Here is a 21,720-nt window from a genome sequence, read left to right as displayed (position 1 = left end):
CTGCATATTCATGTGCACACCACTTGCAGTTTTAGACACATGTGAACTCTTTACTGAATTAAAGAAGAAAAGGGAGGGGTGGGGGAAACCAAAGCTCAGCTCTACAATGAGCCATTTCCAGAGGCAGAACAGAATGCAGTTAATATGCTTGTTCCACAGATGTTCATTCCGTAAATATTAAACATAACACAAGTTCCTCCAGGAATATGCAGGCGGTAATTTTACCACCTGAACAGGGCTGGTTGGAAACATTTAGGAGATGGGGGGAGGCGGTGGATAAGAGGGATGTGGAAGCAGCCAATGGGATTTTTAACACACCCGAAACTAGAATTAAACTGTTTCCAGCGGCGCTTTACCTACAGCAGCTCCTCAATGTGAGAAGCCCGAGCCACAGAGGGCTTCCGCCAGGCCGCCCGCTCCCCAAGCTGCGAGCTGTGAGCGCGGAATAAGGGGACACACGGGGCGCCCGTGGGCTGGAGCGGGGACAGGAGGAGTGTGGCCAGGCGAGGTGTGAAGAAAGTGCCCACAGGGATTGCGAACCTCGAGGAAATGAGTCTCCCAAGGCCGGGGCCTCCGGAATTCCCGCACGGAGAAGCACTCGCCCCACTGCCCTCGGGTTCACTTTCTATCTCGGGTGGGAGTGGGTGGGAGAGACAGAAAGGCTGCGGCGGCCAGGACCCGGCGCCGGCAGGCGGGAGGCTGGAGCATCCTCTAAGGGCACTTGGCTGCAGCCCCAACTCCAGGGGGTCGCTGATGTGACGACGGGGTGCGCAAACGGAGGGAAGGGAGGTGAGAGGTGCGGGGGCGCGGTGGGGGAACCGAGGGGTGGATCCCCGGCACTAGTGACACGTTCTAGAAATCGGTGCATTATCAAGGCTGCGCTCTGCCCCTGGCTCCCCCAGATCACCGGCCCCGGGGCTGGGGGCCAACAGCACCGTGCGGAGGAGACGGGAAAGGGGGCCGAGAAGACAAGCGGGCGGCCGGGCCTCCCCCCGGGGGAGACGGGAAGGAGCCGCCGCGGCGGGCGCCCCGGACCCTCCCCGCCCCCACGGTGGCTGGTCGCCGGAACCCCCGACCCAGGTGAGGGCGCGCGGGCCGCCACGGTCTCCCCTCGCGCTCGCGCCCGCCCAAGCGGCGGGCACCAGGGACTCACCACAGCGACTCGAGGTCCCATTCCTGGAGCAGGGCTAAGTCGAAGCTGTCCATGGTGGGAGGTGTCAGCGCCGCCGCCGCCGTCGCCGAGGATCGGGCCGCCCGCGCGCTGCAACGAAAGGCGCCGTTCAAGGTGCATCCCGGCCGCGCCGGAGGGGCCGCCGCCCGCCCACCGCCCGCCCCCGGCTCGGGGCTCCCGGCGCCCCCCTCCCGCCTCGGGGCTGGCCGGGCGGCTGGCGGCGACCAGCGCACTCACCCGCTCGCCGGCTCGCGCAGGCACACTCCGCAGAGAGCGGCGCGATCGCCGCCGCCGCCGCCGCCGCCGCCGCGTCCTCCTCCCCCCTACCCCGCCCGCCCCGCGCCCGCCCCTCCTCCCGCCCTCGCGGCGGCCCGGCCCGGCCCGGCCCGCTGCAGCCGCCGCCGCTCCGAGCCCGCCCGCCCGCCTTTCTCCTCCGGGAGGCGCGTGTGCGCGGGCGAGGCCGAGACGCGCGCGCGCCGTGAGCCCCGCGCCGCGCCCGCCCCGCGCGCCCCTGCGCTCCCCGCGCGGCTCCCCCGGGTCCCGACCGCTAGCAGGCCGCGCCACCCCGCCCGCCCCGACCCCCGCGTACCGCTCCGCGCCGCGACCCCGGCCTCCCGGGGGCGCCCGGCGCGATCCGGCCAGCCGGGCCGAGGGGCGGGCGGCGGCGCGGAGGGTCGGAGATGCACAGCTCGTCCCGGGCTGCCGCATCTTCTGCCCCGGCCCCGCCCGGCCTCCCGCCCCCCCATCCCTCACCCCCGTATGCACACACTTCTTGGGGGGTCCGGTCTGCAGCTGATCCGGCCGGGCGCCCCCCGCCGCGGGCCGGGCGATGGGGCGGCTGCCGACCTGAGTGGGTGCTGGGAGATGCCCTGGCCGCTCCAGGCGCGGAGCGAGTTGGCGGTGCAGCCTGCAGTTGCGCCGTAAACAAACCGCTTAAAATATCCGGAGCCAGTAAGTTACGTTAAATCAAGGGGATCGGGGATGAAACCTCTTCTGAGGGGACCTGCAGTTTGAGGAAGGGACCGCCATCCCCAGTGGTTCAGCTGGCCCGACCCTGGAAACCCATCTCCTTTCTATTTCTTTCAGGGAAGGCGGACAGGCCTCTGGGGGTTGACTGCAAACTTCCAGCCCTATCTTCTGTCTGACAGAAGAATGAAAGAGTGTCACTGTGCCTCCTAAAAATCCAAGTTCTTATTATTATTACTACTTCCTGGATTTTAAAGATCACTTCCCCCTCCCTTGCTTTTGTGTAAGGGATGAGAAGCCGGCGTCTCCATCAGCGCCCTAGCCCTGTTTGTTTCTCTATAGCTGGCCAAAACCCAGAACCTCTCTTTTGTCTCCTGACTCTCCTGTCCTCTTGGCCACAGCGCTGGGAGCCTGGCCCAAGCTCCCAAAGACTTCCTGGAGAGACAGTACAGGGCAGGGTAAGACCCATCCCTTGCACCCAACCCCCCAAGGCCCTGCCACAGGGAGCCTTCTGGCACGCTCCCCTTTTGTTCATTCTAGACAAGAGGAACCACTCCCGGAGGCTGCCAGAAATCTAGACCCTTGGGTAGAAGTCAGTCACAGGATCCCTCCATCTGGAGGCAAGCCTAGGAATTATACCCTCCTCACCTCCCTGACCTCTGAATGAGGATTAACAAACTAAGTCTGGAGCACATGCAGGAGAAGAAAGGACCAAGGAGAATTCTTTCCTGTTTGGGGTTGGATTACAAAAACGCTCAGCCCCCTGCTGCCTTCCCCCAGCTCTGATGTAGTCCTTCCTTTATTAGCATCCATAACTAATGTGCAGAAGGTAAAACAGTAAAGGAAGGCAGAGTCTGACAGAAAGGAATTCCCCTCAACACAGTTTGAGGGAAAAGAATTGTTATTTTACAAGCTGATAACTCCCAGCCCCTAAAGACCTCCCTCATTAGTTGAAGGTAGTAACAAGGCTAGGAGGAACAAAGAGAATGTGAATATGGGGGAACACATAGGTGTGAAGCACTCTTCCCAGGACCCAGTCCAGGGTGTATTTGGAGAGACTGGGAGGGAGGGGGAATCTGTCTTCTCAACGTCTCCTTAGCATAGGCCTTGCTGCAAATGTTTGCTCTGGCAAAAGTGAGATGGCTGAAGCATCCAGACAGTGTTCCCAGGAACAAAGGCGGAGGGGCGGAGGGGCAGGAGGCATTGTGGAGGGTGGAGGAGAGCTCAAGAAAACAGCCCCACTCTGGAACAACTGCAAGTTCCACTCCCCAACAAGAGGAGCGTCCTGTCCCTGGGCTAAGGGCTGCCGGCTGCCTGCCGGGAAGCCGCTCCAGAAAGACCTCCCACCCTTCTCAGGGATCTGACTTCCCTTCCCTTCCCTTCCCACATGTCTGTTTATACAATGGAGGAAGGCTGAAGAACAAACAGAACCATGTTCACTGGGACTCCCATCCTGGGCCTAAGCTCAGGATACAGAATTGCCCACACCATGGAAGCTTATAGACTAGACGGTCCTGGAAGAGGGAAAGGAGAAAGCCCTAGGGGTATGGAGCTGGCAGAGTGGTTCCCTCATAAAAGACCTCTTCCCCCAAAGCCACAGAGGAATGGCAGATAGATTTCTATTTGAATTTAAACACGGAGTCTCTCGTGCTCAGACGTGGGTAAATTTGAGCCTAAAGCAATTTCACCGTGGGTAGTAGGCATTTTTTTCTTCAGGAATAGCTCATGTTTTCAGTCTGGGGCGTCTAACACAGGGGAAGTTACATGAACACTTTTATTTCCAGTTTTTGTGTATAGTCTCCAGTGGGACAATAAGGCCTTTTGAAAAAACTCAAATAATATTGTATCAATAGATGCCAGCTTTGCTAAGTTGTCATGGAAAGAAATTTATATCATTCACAGGTAAAATGTAGAACAGTTAATGAGAGCTTTTATAGTGTGGTCTTATTATTATTATTATTTATCAGATTTATTAAGCTGTTCTTACTATCCTCCAGCCAGTGGTATGTTTTGGTACACATACCAAAGCAAGCACTTATGTCAAAATGTTCAATCCTTAATAAAAAGCACCAAAAAGTGTGTGGGGGGCGGGGGAGAGGGGGGAGGGTGGTGCTTGGACACCCTGGGATTCAAATGCCAGAACTAAAAGGGAGGATTTTTTTTTTTTTTGTAAAGGAGTAAGAGATAACCTTTGTTAAAAGTAAAAATAAAACTGGTATTTCCTATGAAGCTGATATAGTTTCTGTGCATAGTAAAGGCAGTCAGGCTGGAGGGACTTCTCTCTCTCTGGAGATAAATGAGACACTACTACAGAAAGCTCAACAAAAGCGCCCAGCTTCAGAGAGCGGCCAGGGGAGGCAGCTACGTGAGAGGGGCTGCTGGCATCCTAGGTCAGGTTTGTTTGTTTAGGCCACATCTCTGAATGAAAAGGACTCAGAAATGAATGCTATTCAGTCTGGGGCAGGCATTCAAGGGGACTTAGCTAGGGCCTCACTCACATTCTGCCAACCTGGAACTGGAAACCTCCTAAACAGACCCAGAAGTAAACCTGTGGTATCCGACTAAGATCACCTTTTGGATACGAATTGAGAGAAGAGAGCCCTTACATGGCTTTATTAATTCAGGCCTTATTCTGAAGACCTGGCCTCAGCTCAGAGGTCTTTTGTGACCAGGTGGGAGTCTTCCTTTTCCGATCCCACCATTCCTCTGGAAGGATATGCCTGGCCAAAAGTCAGCGGTGCAGGTGGTCCTGCAGGAAGGTGGTGGGCGCCCTGCCCCGCCCCCGCCAGCACTGTGCTCACCACAGCCTCCCTCCTGTTCCGGCCAGACTGCGGATGGCACCGGCGCGCGGTGATCTGTCTGTGTCTCCTTCCTGAGGCTTCTTGGATGCCTGTGTTTGCCTGTAGGGATGGCAGGATCAGCCCTCTAGGCGTTCTGCTTGCAAATGACATGCTAATATGTCAAGCCTCCCCGGACAGCTCCAGTTTTAACCCACCTGGGAGTTCGAGAGTCCTCCGGGCTGTCCTCTCCTCTGCTGCCTTAGGGTGGCTCTGGCTTGGGACCTGAGGCGCCTTTCTTTCTCTATCTCTTTCATCGTTCACCGGGCCCTGAGCAGATGGTGTGGCTGTGCTGGCTGTCATCACCCTCCTATGTTTCCATGGAAACCTGGGGCATAGGGACCATCTCTGCCTTGGGCTCTCTGGCAGTATCCTCTGGCCCCTCCCCCTGGCCTGCCCACGTTCTGAAGAGTTGGAGAACCTTCTGCCGGGGTCATTTCCGAGATCATCTAAGGACGTACTCCCCAGGAATGGTTGAGGACTGACTAGAAAAGGGACGGGAGGAGAGGGAATGCCGGTACCCCAGTTGTGTGGCCGAGGCCAGTTTGCAATAGGGGCATATTCAGACTATCTGTCCCTTCAGCCAGGTTCCATAATGGCTGATTATTGCCCACATGTCAAAAGAGATGCGCCTAAGCTTGTCTCTGCTCATCAGGCAGCAGATATGTAATGAGTCTAACAATGTTACTGATAGTTTACCTTTAACTGACATTCTGCCCCCTCCCTGAGCAGCCTTCTGGATTTTTTTTTTTTTTTTAACAAACCATGTTTTCCCTAAGGAATGTACCTTCCTCAAAGTTTCCAACATCCTCCTGCCTACATAATTCACTTATATAGCTACTAAGACATTAATTAGATTCAGAAGTCTGTGGAAACAGCAGAGCTGGGCAGGTCAGAGGCCAGGCAGGGCAGAGAAAAGAGTGGGGGAAATGACCCTTGGGAGAAGGGAGGGAAGCAGAGAGAAATTTTTCATGCCATTCAAGTACCAAACAAGGCAATTTCAAAATGTGGACAACTACTGTAACATTGTTTAGAGAATTAAAGTAGTGTCCAATTAAAGATTACTTTTATTTTAAAAAATTGATTTGCATAAGAATTCTATGGATATATGTCTTCAGTGTTGTTCAGTTGCAAAGTTGTATCCGACTCTTTGCAACTCCATGGACTGCAGAACTCCAGGCTTCCCTGCCCTTCACTCTCCTGGAGTTTGCTCAGACTCATGTCCATTGAGTCAGTGATGCCATCCAACCATCTGATCCTTTTTGTTGTTAGTTGCTCCTTATACATCTGCTACAAAAGACTATTGTGTCTGAAGCTCACCACAAATTTTTTTTAAAAAAAGAAACAAAGCATGTGTACTGAAAATGAAAATGCAGACAGAAAAAGCATAGGCAATTCAAAAAGTGGATCAGAAAAGTAATTCCTATCACATTTCATGTATTTCACACCATGCTGACCTACTTGGGGGATAATCCCTTTATTTGTGATACGAGAAGATCCCTTGGTACTGCTAACAAGGACCAACCGTCCTGACTTAAAATTTAATGTTCCCATTGGCTGTTTGTTGTGCTTCTTTGAGATGTGCACTGACCATCGTGTAAAGACTCAAGGACTCTAAACCTTTGAGAATGTGTGCATGCAACTCTTTGCAACCCTATGGACTGTAGCCCACCAGGCTTCTCTGTCCATGGGATTCCCCAAACAAGAACACTGGAGTGGGTTGTGATGCTCTCCTCCAGGGGATCTTTCTGACCCAGGGATTGAACCTGCATCTCTTGCATTTCCTGCATTGGTGGGTGGGTTCTTTACCACTAGCTCTACCTGGGAGTATGGCCAACATTTCTATGTTATGATATACTGGGTTCTATCAATTCTGTGTATTCCTCCTAAAACCACATGAGGTATGTTACCATTGTTTTTGTTTTACAGATGAGTAAAAAAGAACAGCTATGTGTCACAAACCAAAGAACGCAGATTGGATCTAGTGACCAAGGCTGGGTTGGACATTTTTGTCTCTAACAGCCCTAAAATGTTGGAGTTCTATCTTCAGCTGTCCTCCTGAGCACTGCCAGACAGAAATCTCTGGAGGACAGCAGGGGAGCCATTAATCTTCTCCTGTGTAAATGGAGGCCCTCCTCCTTGGCTTAAACAAATCTCAAGGTGTTGGCCTGTTCCCAACAGGAGCACCTGCTGTTTGGTTAGGTGTTGACAGACAGCAAGAGTAGCGTCCAGGAGGAGGAGATGCAGCTCAGGTCTAGGGGGAAACGTGGTAAGGAAGTCATGACATGACTTCATGTCAGACTCCTTTCTCTGGGGCACCAGAGAGCATTCACGTGTAGAGCTAATGATCCCCACAGAGCCTCAGAGGACACTGAGGTCACAGGTGGGCCAGTTCTGGCTCATGTCCTAAAGACAGAGAAATTTCAAATATACGTCTTGATAGTTAAACATTGATGGGCCAAGGACAGCAGTATAAGATCCTCACAAAGTCTATCAGGTAGCAGCATCTCCAAACCTCAAAGTTCATAGCAGAAGTGCTCTCGTCTAGAACTAGAAGACGCAGAGAGAGCAGGGCACCTCATTGGGAGCTTGGAGCAAACGTGATGGCGGTCGCTTGCCTACCCAGTATCTATCTGTCCTCTTTGTCACTAAGGAAACCAAAGTTTGGGGAAGTGATGACCCAGGTGAAATAATTATATTTTCTAGGTGCTCTCACGGCAAGAACTGGGCATGGAACACAGCTCAAGCCAATGAGACAGAAGCCTAAGTCGGCTGGAATTTCTTGGCAAGTTTCACTTTCCTGGAGTAGGCAGACTTTTATCCTCTAGGTCAGTTCTTTATTCTTTCTTCCAGAATGCAACTGCAGGCCTGAGATAGAACTGCTACCTTGGACCCCGCAGGCAAAACCCACAAGCTAAAGTCGGCAGATCTGAAGTTAGAAGGAGGCCATGCCCTTGTTGGTGTCTTCACATAACTGTGCCGTCTTTGAACCACCACCTAGCTCAAGACTTTTGGGGACAAAACAAGACTCTGTTTGGCTGAGCCACCATAATCATTTTTGACTGTTACAGTAAGGTCTATGAGGTGTCCCAGACGATGTGCCCCATGGGCTTCCCAGGTAGCTCAGTGGTAGAGAATCCACCTGCCAATACAGGAGACACAGGAGACTGGGGTTTGATCCCTGGGTCAGGACGATCCCCTGGAGAAGGAAATGGCAACCCACTCCAGTATTCTCGCCAAGAAAGTCCCATGGACAGAGGGGCCTGGTGGGTTACAGTCCATGGGGTCGCAAAGAGTCCGACATGGCTGAGCGCACACACACACACACACACACACACACACACGCACTTGCCCCAAGAGTCCGACATGGCTGAGCGCGCACACACACACACACACACACACACACACACACACACGCACTTGCCCCAAGAGTCCGACATGGCTGAGCGCACACACACACACACACACACACACACACACACACACACGCACTTGCCCCAAAGGCAAAGCCTATATTTTCTCTCTTAAATACAATCTTGCCTTCTGGGTTCACTCCAGTTGTAAGATCAGTTAACAAGAAACCCATGCAGCCTCAATTGTCTGAAGACTGATTAATCCAGCTCCAGCATTTTTTTAATATTCCATATTAATAATTGTTTCTTTATTTCCATGTTATTTATTAACCTGGTTAAGTGACTGTTACATCCCTCACAGGGATACTGGAAGATCCCATTTCTGGAAAATAGTGTAGGAACAATAAGAGTCAGCCCTTCTTGTGTCCTTGCCACATATGCAAAAAATATGCATGTTTTAGGCTCTGCCATTGTTTCTACCAATAAAATAATTACCACTGTATGAAGCTGATTTACTTCAGAAGGAGTTCAGAAAAACAACTAATTAAGAACAGGATTTTGAAATATAAACTGTATTACAAGGTTAGAACTCTATAATGAAATTGTAGAAGCTTGAAAGTCGGGAGGAACCATGGAGGCACTCTCTCGCTAACCTCCAACCCCAGGCAGGAATTCCCTCTCTGTTAGCCCTGGTGTGTTCAGCCCACTCGTGGAGATTTCTAATGATGAGTGGTGCACTCTCTCAAAAGGCTTCCTATTCCATTTTTAATGGCACTTAGCTCTGCCTGAACAACATTCCTCTTTATATTTATGAATCCCAAATTGATCTCCCTGCAACTTCCTAGCATCTCACTGGCTTACAGTAAGCACAGTTACACTCAGCTCCACTGAACCTCTCTTGGTCCTCAATACCTGGAATTACTTGCAAGCTCAAGTAGTTTTCCTTGGCACCTTTGGCAGAGGGATCTCCTTGTTGGGTTGGGAATCCCTTACAATGAAGCGGAGCCCGTCTCTTAGAAGGAGGAAGTAGACAGGGGGTGAAAGAAACTCCATCTTCTTCCACCTGGTCCTTGGTCTCTTGGAAGAAGGGAGCTTCAAAAGGCAGGAGCCATGAGCAAGAAAATGGCCACTACAAGAGAGGGAGGCAGGAACCTTCCCAAAAGAAAGCTATATCCACCGGGTTTTTAAGGAGGAAGCTGGACAATGAGAAGTAGAAAATGGGGGCCCAAAACCCTGGGAGAAGGGTGAGAGTGAGGCCAGGAAGGAGGCCTGAAGAAAGCACCAAGGCCTCAGGGCCAGACCCACCCTGCCTTCAAGACAGCAGCTCTTTCAAGAGCTAGTTCCCAGTGTTTTTCCAAAGTTCCAACTCTCCTGTGACGCATATTATAATTCCATATACTTGGCACAGATAGTTACATTTTTATGAATTTAACATTACTTTCTGTCACTCTCTAGACAACAATATGAAGTTTATTACAGCATAAAGGGAAATTCATCCTTTTGGGCCCAAGTGAGTGGCAGCCCGGATCCCCACACTGTCATCTCTGTCATCCTTCTCTGAAGGATGCGACCTCAAGTCAAGGGTGGGGTTACTTAACCAAGCCCAGGTCTCGGGCTCAGGACCCAAGACAATACTCTCAATGAGCACATAAATCATTTCATATATATATATTAATGAACAAACATTATTGAGCATCTAGCACATGCCAAGCAGTGCACTAAGATGTAAGGAGAGAGACTTCCCTGGTGGTCTAATGGCTAAAACTCCACACTCCCAATACAGGGGGTCCAGGTTCGATCCCTGGTCAGGGAACTAGATCCCACATGCTGCAACTAAAAATCCTGCATTGCCACAACTAAGACCCACTGCAACCAAATAAATAAATGTCCTTCTGCTCAGTCATGTCTGACTCTTTGCGGTCCCATGGACTGTAGCCCGCCAGGCTCCTCTGTCCATGGGATTTTTTTTCAGGGAAGTGTATTTGAGTGGGTTGCCATTTCCTTCTCCAGGGGATCTTCCCAACCCAGGGATCGAACCCATGTCTCTTGCATCTCCTGCATTGACAGGTGGATTCTTTACCACTAGTGCCACCTGGGAAGGCCAAATAGATAAACAAGTAGCTTAAAACAAAAAAAAAGGAGCGATTATATTATAATGTGATTAGTGGTATGTCTAGGGAAATGCAAGCACTTAGGGAGATCTTCTAGAAAAAATGACTGACTCATATTCTAAGTCAAGAACTGACTCATCCAGAATAAGGTGTGTGGCAGAGGATGGAAGAGGCCTTATGCCATGCTGAATCACCTGCTATGACAGAGGTATGTCTTCAAAGCTATAGGAGCAGGAGCAAGGGGGTGATGAGTCCTGTCTGAGGCTCTCGTAATGCAGAAGCTAACATGTGGGTTGGGCCTAAAGGAATGAGAGCCACAGTGCAGATGGAAGTGATGGAAAAGCATTCCAGGCAGAGGCAAGATGCAGGTCACAGCCTGGTGACAGAGGAGATTCTGTGTCATCAAAGTGTTGCTTTGGGGAGGAGGGCTGGAGCTGTCAGTGGGTCGTGTTCAGGGTGGGAGCAAAAGCAGAAGAAAAAGGCGCCAAGGCCAGGGCAAGAGATTAGGGCCAGGTGGTGAAGCGCCGCGTTCGGCTGTTGTGAAAACACTGTAAGTGGGCAGGAAATGAACATCAGAGATTCAGTAAAGCAGCACTCACACACCCAGCTGCTAAACCCAGGGGGATAACTGAGAATCGAAAAGAGGAAATGGTTTCTGAGAAACCAGAGAAAGTATTGCACGGAGCACTCAGCCCAGAGGCTTTTTTTTTTTTTTTTTTGGCTATAAAATCGAGCAAGCCCTTCCTGCAGCACAGGGCTGACCGCACCGTCTGCAGGGCCCAGAGCAAGCTGAAGATGTGGAGCCTCTCGTTCATAAATGATGAAGAATTTCAAGATGATGAGAGGAGAGTATTAACCCAAGGGCAGGACCCTTCTAGGTGTGGGGCCTTGTGTCACTGCCGAGGTCACAGCCCACAAAGCCAGGGTTGCTGAGGTATTGTTGCTGAAGGGCACCTTGTCGCTGATAGGGTGAGTGTTGGGAAGCCTGCTTCACAAGGCTGGTTGAGAGGCACCTGGGGAGCAGAGCCTGCGTTCACACGGTCTGTACCACAGCACTGAAAACATTCAGTGGAAGATAATCCAAGCCATGCACAGCAATGTGATGGGGAAATCTTAAATTAAAAGTAGTCTTAGGACATCCCTAGTGGTCCAGGGGTTAAGATTCTCAGTTACCACTGCAGAGGGCATGGGTTTAATCCCTGGTCGGATCCTGCATGCTGCCCAGCGCAGCCAAAAAAAGTACTTTCCGTTTAAAAGAGTGAGTCCTCACAAAGGTTTCTGTTTGCTAGGCAAGTGATGATAGAGCTGCTAGGGAAACTGAGGGAAGGAGGAAATTGTTCTCCAAAAGAAAATAGTAATAACAGGAGTACAGGAAGAAATGAAGAGCTTGGCTAGAGGCAGAAGGAATGGGAAGGGGCCACAGCTTAAGGGAGTAGAATTTGGGGCAAAGACAGAAAATCTAAATGGGATTTCAGAATTTTTTATGATATGATATACCCGACCAGTTTTAAATAAAAAACTGCAATGCTCTTCCACGCTTAGGAAGAAAGAGGTGTGTGTGTGTGTGTGTGTGTGTGTGTGTGTGTTGGGGGAGATGATTTTCAAGCCCAGTTGCAGATTAGAATCACCAGGGAGAGTTTGAAGAGCCTCTGAATCAAGGGAAGCCGTCACACAAGTGGCCAAGATTAGGTATGTCTTCCGGCCCTGGTTCAGGCCATTTTCTCTGGTCACCCTGTCATTTCCATTGACCTGTTTGTCTCTCTTTGGGCCAGTACCACATTTTTAATAACTATAGCTTTATAATAAACTTCGATGGCTCCTAGAGGCAGGGACCCTCACTTCTTTGTTTTTCATCATTGCTTTAGAATCAACAAATTACACACACGCTCACACAAAAATCCTCTTATCATTTTTACGGAAAATGCTTTGAATATGTAGATCTGTTTGGAGAACTAATACATCAGTAATACTGTCGTCTGATACCTGAACATGCTATGTTACTCTGATTATTTAGATTTCTACTTAGGTCAGTTAATGTTTCATATTCATGTCCATAGAGATCTTGCATATTATGTGTTAGATTTTGCCTTTGATTAAACTACCCTATTTATTCTAATAATTTGTCTGTAGCTTTATTTCCCATGTACACGATAATTCAGCAACATCATCATGTGATTTAGGGATGGCTTTTTCCCAACCACTGCAATGCTTACACCTTTATTTCTTTTCTTAACTTACCAGCTAGAACTTTAACTACAATGTTGAGTAGAAACAGTAATGGTGGGCATCCTTGTCTTATTCCTGATTTCAAACTAGGGTTTTTTAGTAGATCCTTCATCAGATTAGGGAATTTTCCATTTATTCCTACTTTGTTAACCTTATAGCTATTAATTTTTGTTTGTTGAAATCATGAGTTGTAGCTAAAATTTATAAAATGTTTTCTGTGGCCTGTTGATTGTATTATCTAACTTTTTTTTTCTATTGATGGTTAATGTAGTGAATTACATTGATTAATTTTCAAAAGTCAAACCAGCCTTGTATTCGTGGAGTAAATAAAAGTCAGTGGTAATACGTTACTTGCTATAGATTCAATGTGCTGTTTTTGTGGGGGAGGGGAATTTCTGCACCAATGGTCATGAATAAGTGAGTAAAATTTTCCTGTTTTGAAGTGAGCTCATTAGCTTTTGCTAAGAAAGCCCTTGGAAACGAACTGGGGACATGTACCTCTTTTTCTTTTTATTCTCTGGGAAAGATGGTGTAATCTTGGAATGATTTCCTCTTTAAGAATTTAGTGGCATTCACCAGTAAAGTCATCTGAGCTTAGACATTTCTCTGAAGGAAAAAATTTTAATTATGGATTTGACTTTTTTTTTTTTTTGTATTTGACTTTCAACAGTTTTAAGTCTACTTTCTGTCAATTTTGGTAAGTTGCTTGTTTCTACAAAGATATCATGGAAATCATGAAAAATTTCAAATTGAGTGGGCTAGTCATGATGTTTACTTATTTGATGTCTTTTTAGTAGCTGTAGGGTCTGTAGTTATTCTCCTCTTCATTCCTTACATTGCATATTTATGGTTTCTCTCTCTCTCTTTTTAAGTCAATATCACCAGCACTCAATTTTATTATTTTCACAGAACAGCCTTTTGTTTTGACTCCTCTCTTTTCTACCTCATTCATTTCTGTTCTCATCTTCATCATTTCCTTCATTCTAATTTACTTCATTTTGATTTGCTGTTTTCTTCTTGAGTTGGGTGCTTGGCTCTGATAGTTGATCTTCCTTCTCTTCTAATTTGTGTATTTAGTGCTACATGTTTTCATGTAAGCACAACTTTAGTTGCATTCTATAAGCTTTAATGTATAGAACTGTCATTATCATTTAACTCAAAGTATTTTCTAATTTCCATTGTGATTCCTTCTTTAACAAGCTAGTCACTTAGAAGCATATTTCTTTGCTTCCAAACATGTGCAATTATCTAGTTAACCTTTAGCAGTTGACTAGTTCAACTGCACTATGATTGCAGAAGGTACTCTAGAATTTTGATCTTATGAAAAATTTTGAGACGTACTCTCTGGTCTTACATATGATCAATTTTGTAAATACTTTCTGTATGCTAGAAAAATATGTGTATTCTGCTACTGTTGGTATAGTATTCTCTCTCTAATACATATGGGCTTTCCTGGTGACTCAGTGGCAAAGGATAATGAAGCTGTTTGCCAGTGAAGGAGATGCGGATTTGATCCCTGGGCTGGGAAGATCCCCTGGAGAAGGAAATGGCAATCCACTCCATTTAATATCCAAGTATTCTTTTCTGGGAAATCCCATGGACAAAGGAGCCTGGTGGGGCTACAGTCCATGGGGTCACAAAGAGTCAGACATGACTTAGCAACTAAACACCACAATATATACATATGTGCATATATATATAATATCATGTTTCTAATATTATTGTTCAAAGCTCTTTATCCTTATTGATATTTTTTCTGCAATCATATCTAAGAGACATGTTAATATTTCCCACTATAATTAAGAATTTACTTGTTTCTTCTTATAATTTAAGTTCTGCTTTATATATTTTGAAGCTATGTTTATTAAATGCATAAATATTTAGGACAGTTATATCATCCTGGTGAATTGATCTTATTAAAAGGATGATGTGTCCCTCTTAATCTCTAATGATGATTTTTGCCTGAGAAGACATAGATAGGAAAATACTGCTGAGATTAGTATCAAAGAGCATATCACCAATGTTTTCTTCTAGGACTTATATGGTTTCAGGTCTTACATTCAAGTTTTTAATCCATTTTCAGTTGATTTTTGTGTATGGTGTAGGGTAATGGTCTAGAGTCTTCTTTTCGAATGTGGCTTTACAGTTTTCCCAAGCATCATTTAGTGAAGGGTCTATCTCCATTGTATATTCTTTGCTTCTTTGTCATAAATTATCCATATATGTGGGGATTTATTTCTAGGCTTTCATTTCTATTCTATTTTCCTGCTAATACTGTGTTGTTTTGATTATCAAGGCTTTGTAATTATAGCTTGGAATCAGGGAATGTGACTATCTCTAGTTTTATTTTTTTCTCAGGATTGTTTTGGCTGTTCAGGGTCTTCTGTGGTTCCCTATAAATTTTAGATTTTTTTTTAATATTTCTGTGAAAAAATGTCCTTGGATTTTGATAGAGATTACACTGAGTCTGTACAGTAGTTTAGGTATATGGACAAGAATATGGACAAGGAAAAAAAAAATGCAAAAAAGCAAAATGGCTGTCTGAGGAGGCCTTACAAATAGCTGTGAAAAGAAGGGAAGTGAAAAGCAAAGGGGAAGAGGAAAGATATACCCATTTGAATGCAGAGTTCCAAAGAATAGCAAGGAGAGATAAGAAAGCCTTCCTCAGCGATCAATGCCAAGAAATAGAGGAAAACAATAGAATGGGAAAGACTAGAGATCTCCTCAAGAAAATTAGAGATACCAAGGGAACATTTCATGCAAAGATGGGCTCAATAAAGGACAGAAATTGTAGGGACCTAACAGAAGCAGAAGATATTAAGAAGAGGTGGCAAGAATACACAGAAGAACTGTACAAATAAGACCTTCATGACCCAGATAATCACGATGGTGCGATCACTCACCTAGAGCCAGACATCTTGGAATGTGAAGTCGAGTGGGCCTTAGAAAGCATCACTAGGAACAAAGCTAGTGGAGGTGATGGAATTCCAGTTGAGCTATTTCAAATCCTGAAAGATGATGCTGTGAAAGTGCTGCACTCAATATGCCAGCAAATCTGGAAAGCTCAGCAGTGGCCACAGGACTGGACAAGGTCAGTTTTCAGTCCAATCCCAAAGATAGGAAATGCCAAAGAATGTTCAAACTACCGCACAATTGCACTTATCTCACACGCTAGTAAAGTAATGCTTAAAATTCTCCAACCATGAACTTCCAGATGTTCAAGCTGGTTTTAGAAAAGGCAGAGGAACCAGATATCAAATCGCCAACATCTGCTGGATCATTGAAAAAGCAAGAGAGTTCCAGAAAAACATCTATTTCTGCTTTATTGACTATGCCAAAGCCTTCAACTGTGTGGATCACAATAAACTGTGGAAAATTCTTCAAGAAATGGGCATACCAGACCACCTGACCTGCCTCTTGAGAAACCTGTATGCAGGTCAGGAAGCAACAATTAGAAATGGACATGAACAACAGACTGGTTCCAAATAGGAAAAGGAGTACATCAAGGCTGCATATTGTCACCCTGCTTATTTAACTTATATGCAGAGTACATCATGAGAAACACTGGGTGGAAGAAGCACAAGCTGGAATCAAGATTGCCGGGAGAAATATCAATAACCTCAGATATGCAGATGACACCACTCTTATGGCAGAAAGTGAAGAAGAACTAAAGAGCCTCTTGATGAAAGTGAAAGAGGAGAGTGAAAAAGTTGGCTTAAAGCTCAACATTCAGAAAACTAAGATCATGGCATCTGGTCCCATCACTTCATGGGAAATAGATGGGGAGACAGTGGACACAGTGGCTGACTTTATTTTGGGGGGCTCCAAAATCACTGCAGATGGTGATTGCAGCAATCAAATTAAAAGACACTTGCTCCTTGGAAGGAAAGTTATGACCAACCTAGATAGCATATTAAAAAGCAGAGACATTACTTTGCCAACAAAGGCCCATTTAGTCAAGGCTATGGTTTTTCCAGTAGTCATGTATGGATGTGAGAGTTGGACTATAAAGAAGGTTGAGTGCCGAAGAATTGATCCTTTTGAACTATGGTGTTGGAGAAGACCCTTGAGAGTCCCTTGGACTGCAAGGAGATCCAGCCAGTCCATCCTAAAGGAGATCAGTCCTGGGTGTTCATTGGAAGGACTGATGCTGAAGCTGAAACTCCAATACTTTGGCCACCTGACGCAAAGAGCTGACTCATTTGAAAAGACCCTGATGCTGGGAAAGATTGAGGGCAGAGGAGAAGGGGACGACAGAGGATGAGACGGATGGCATCACTGACTTGATGGACATGGGTTTGAGTGGACTTGGGAGCTGGTGATGGACAGGGAGGCCTGGCGTGCTGCGGTTCATGGGGTCGCAAAGAGTCGGAAACGACTGAGTGACTGAACTGAACTGAACTAGCCTTTTTCTCGATAGCTTCTAGTTATTGATTTTGACTCATTCTCTCTTTCCTTTTCTTCTGAGATTCCATTTCATGCATGTTAGAATTTCTCACTGTCTTCTCTTCTATTGTCTTTCAAAATTTTAATTTTTTGTCTTTTAGATCTCCTTTCTGAATATTTTCTTCTAATGTATTTTCCAGTTAACTAATTCTTTCTTCAGCTGTGTATAATCTGCCTTTTAAGACATTTACTGAGTTCTTGATTGAAATACATTTTTTCATTCTAGAGTTTCCATTTGATTCATTTTCATAGTTTCTCATCTTCTGTTAAAATTCTCCATCTTACCTGCTTTCAATTTAGACATCATAGTTATCTTAAAGTTTGTATCGAATGATGTCTTTATCTGGAGCCCCTATACTTCTACCATCTATTTTTTTCTGCTGACAAGTCATTCATATTTTCATACCTCCTTCTATAATTTTTTTTTCATATGCTGGACATTGTTGCAAAATAATTTTCAGAAGTAATTTGAGGCCTACAGTGATATTATTTTTCTCCAGAGAAGTACATCCCTTTCTGCCAGGTTTTTAGGCTCATTAGCAATTTAGGATTACCTTTATATAATTTCACATACTGGGGAATTTTAAATGATAGAAAAGTACCTTTAGGGGCATATAGTTTTCATTTGGGGGGTATACACTCCCCAAGATTCCAATCCTAATAATGGGTGTTCATTATGCTTATTTTTTTCTTTATGGACTTTTGTCATCACCTGAGCCCTAGAGAGCTGCCAACAGCTTGTGTTATCCTCTTATCACTGCCTTCAAAGTTGACCCTCAGACAAAAAGTAGTCCTAGACACCAAACATGCGTCCCTTAATCTCTGTTTTCTTCTGGAGCATGGCTCTGCAATCCTTCACTTAACTTTTAGATCTCTAATGCCTTTACATTCTAATTATTCAAAAAGTTCTTCCTTCAGACACACTGAATAGATGCACATGTGCTACGAGAAGCAAAGCTATTCTTGGATTTGGGTAATTTGCTCTGAAAATGACCTTCACAGGATGGCTGTGAACTGTCCTTTGTATTAATAGTTAACAGCACAGGATTTAGTTCCAGCAAATCTGGTGCAAATCTTTGTTTTGTTTCTGTTAACAGTGAGATTTACAGCAACTTAATTAAACTTTCTGATTCTCACTTCTCTCATGGGTAAAATGTGAATGATGATTACAGCTCCTTTGCTGACAAATAAATAGGACAATATTGTAAAGATATAATACAGAGTTGGCATCTAGTGTAAGGACCGATCAAATGGCAACTATTCTTATTCAGTATGAATTATTTAAATATTTCATGAGTCAAACATAACTATTATTTTAGATTTAAGATGTTTATAATTATGGGATTATTTTTTCTGGTATTGTATTTCAGAAAGAAACTCTTAGGTCATGTCTCTGGGGTCCTGGAAATACTTGCTTTGTAATTTTTTCATACTCAAATCTCAGCAGTGTTTATGCTGTAGAACTCAGGAACCCAGTGGAATACTTCCTTGCATTGTGGGGTCAATTACAAGCTCCAATTAAAGCAAATCTGGCTTTGCCTACATGTAATGTTGAAAAGTATACCTCCACACAGAGATGTATGAGATTTCTGCTTATGTGTCTAAGTTTCTACAATTGCTCCAACTGTTTTTATGCCTCTTCACCCACAGGTAAGGCCAAAGGTACATTAGCAAAAAGTCCCTGTGATTACCCTCAGGGGCCCTGTTGTTCTAGCCCTACTTTTAAACCACTTGGCCTTGTTTTATATGTCTAGAGATTATCTACTCTTCAGGAGACTATTCCTGCCAATTCTGCCTGTTGGGCACTTGAAAGCAGGTTCATCTAAACATCAATAACTAGGAGTCTTCATTGACCTCATGCTGCTTAATTCCTAACCTAGTCTTGACCCCAGAACAAAATCTTGTGAAAAGTCAATAGAAGTAGCAAACAGTGTTATGTTATCCTTGGCAGACTTTGCAAAACAATGATAGGGTTTAACAATAGTTCATCACAGGCTTAATAGTTGCTAACAATATTGAGTGTTTACATGCACATATGCGCTCACTGGATGCACAGAACAACCAAATGAGGTAGGCATTGTCATTATCCCTATTTTACAGGAGAGGAACTATGGTAAGGATATCCAACCAGTCCATCTTAGAGGAAATCAGTCCTGAATATTCATTGGAAGGACTGATGCTGAAGCTGAAACTCCAATACTTTGGCCACCTGATGCGAAGAACTGACTCATGGGAAAAGACCCTTAGGCTGGAAAAGATTGAAGGCGGGAGGAGAAGGGAACAACAGAGGATGAGGTGGTTGGATGGCATCAGTGATTCAATGGACATGAGTTTGAGTAAACTCCAGGAGTTGGTGATGGACAGGGAGGCCTGGCGTGCTACAGTCCATGGGGTCACAAAAAGTCGGACATGACTGAGCAACTGAACTGAACTGAACTATGGTTTACAGGGGCAGAGTATTTAACCAAAGGCCACAAACCATCAACTGGGCTCCTGTCAGTATCTCCTGGAGTCTATGTGCTGCCCCTGTAGAATCTTAGACTGAAAAACTGAGACTTAGTGTATCACAGAGGAAGCAGCTGTGAAGTTTTGAAGGAATGACCAGAGAATTAATAGATCTATAGTTATTCTGCAGAATTGCTCTGTTAGAATGGGGTAGAATATGCCTTTTTGGGGGGGGGTAAGAAGAATAAACCTTTAGTTTTCAAGTACACATGGAACATTTCAAAATTTGACTATGTACTTCACCAATGAAATTAAGTTACAAACCAATAACAAAGATAACTTAGAAAGAAAGCATAGGAGTGCTTTCTAAGCAGTGAGAAAATGAGACAAAAATCATAATGATATTAGAATGTTTTTATACTGAATGATAATATAAATGGCACATATCAAAACAAGAAGGATATAGCAATACTTAAGGGGAATGTATGTGTGCTCAGTCATATCTGACTCTTTGCAACCCCTGGACTGTAGCCTGCCAGGCTCCTCTGTCCATGGGATTTGCATACCCTTAAACACATTAGAAAAAATAAAGTCTCATAATTTATTTTTAATTGAAGCATAGCTTATTTATACAATGTTGTATTAGCTTTGGGTATACAGCAAAGTGGTTCAGTTATACATACATATATATATATATATGTATAATATATATAATACATGTGTGTATACATATATTCTTTTTCAGATTCCTTTCCCTTATAGGTTATTACAAAATATTGAGTATAGTTCCCTGTGCTATACAGTAGGGCAGTGTTGGTGGACTGTGCTTTTTAAGACTATCCTGATGAGAACAGAGACTAAGGATCTAATTAAAACGATTAGGTTAGCAAATATCCAAATCAATCCATCAGAACAGGGTGAGAGGATTCTGAAAGCAAAGGAGAGCATCTGGCCATGTAAGTGGTCATGTTCAATACATAATCCATTAGAGGAGGCATTAGCAGATCCTGAGAAGAAGCTTCTTAGAGAAACTTACAATGGGCTAAGTGAGAGGCAATGCTCCTGAAAGTACAGCTGACTCTTGAACAACACAGGTTTGAATAACTGTGTCCACCTAAATGTAGCCCTTATTCAATAGTAGATACTGCAGGGTACAGGATGGGTGGTCAGTTGAATCCGTAGACCTATGGATGTGGAGCAACAACGGTAAGTTCAACGTGAATTTTCCACTCTGTGGAGGTTGGTACCCCTAACCTTTTCATTGTTTGGGGGTCGACTGTTTAAGCCTGTGAAAAATTAACCTTCTAGTCACTGGATTCTGTGCTCCCATAAGATCTCTGACTAGAGCCATTAAGTGGGTAACCAGGTTACAGCACTTACCCTCACTAAGGATTCTAACAGCCCAGCCCAAAGCCCTCCACACAAGTCTTTGTACTTGAGGATCTTTTATTGAGGTGACATGAAGTTAGAGTAAGAATAAAATTGCTTAGTGGTCCTGCTGCCCTGACTACTAGTTTTGTTGTATCCCTGTGAATACTTCTCCAACGAGAAGCCTAAAGCCTGGAGGGTAAGGACCCCACCAACCCAAATAGTTCTGACTACCCCCACTTATCTGAGAGGAGGAAATAAACTTCTCCCTTAACTTCTTTTGTTTTTTAAGTCACGCCTTGCAGTTTGCAAGGATCTTAATTCCCCAACCACGCATGGAAACCATGCTCCCTGCAGTGGCAGTACAGAGTCTTAACCACTGGACCCCAGGGAATCCCCATTCCCCTTAACTTCTTGAGACAAATTAAAATGTAGCTTCAGAAGATTATCATAAGATTGAAGGGTTCTTCCCTTCACCCCAGGCTTTCAACCTAATAAGATGAGTCTAAGTATGGATAGAAATAGATTTGGGAATTGCTAATATTAAAGTGCTGGCGTGAAGGTGAAATGGCCTGTGACCCGTGTTCCAAAGATGGTGGAGATGAGGGGAGGGCAGTCATACAGGCTATAGCAGTGGCTTCCCAACTGAAGATTAAAAAAAATGAAGTTCACATAGGTTTGCTCTGTATTCCACTAGTCATTAATCCTGGATAAGGCTTGGGCCACTGAATCTTAAAAGAATGCTGGTTCTATGGATACATTTATCTAGAAAGTGCCAGAGCTGGTCAAGGCTTTGA

General features: G+C 45.3%; 1 protein-coding gene across 8 annotated transcripts in view; it reads right to left on the bottom strand.

Annotated features, from left to right (window-relative positions):
• Nucleotides 1-21,720, bottom strand: part of AFF3 (AF4/FMR2 family member 3) — a 612,117-nt gene that overhangs the window by 564,172 nt on the left and 26,225 nt on the right. For 4 of the 8 annotated variants that reach the window (XM_043918592.1, XM_043918594.1, XM_043918595.1 and 1 more), the window contains exons 1-2: nucleotides 1,409-1,558; nucleotides 1,154-1,261 (exon numbers count right to left, since the gene is read on the bottom strand). In XM_043918592.1, the coding sequence (XP_043774527.1) occupies nucleotides 1,154-1,206 (53 nt within the window). In that variant the 5' untranslated portion in view covers nucleotides 1,207-1,261; nucleotides 1,409-1,558. Of the gene's footprint in view, nucleotides 1-1,153; nucleotides 1,262-1,408; nucleotides 1,559-1,940; nucleotides 2,626-21,720 lie in introns of those variants that run through there. The other 4 variants (XM_043918597.1, XM_043918599.1, XM_043918593.1 and 1 more) reach the window with 3 other exon arrangements.

Source organism: Cervus elaphus, chromosome 11, assembly GCF_910594005.1.
Source record: "Cervus elaphus chromosome 11, mCerEla1.1, whole genome shotgun sequence".
NCBI lineage: Eukaryota > Metazoa > Chordata > Mammalia > Artiodactyla > Cervidae > Cervus > Cervus elaphus.
The sequence above is the reverse complement of the archived record's forward strand: the minus strand, read 5'-3'. Positions and strand labels throughout refer to the sequence as shown.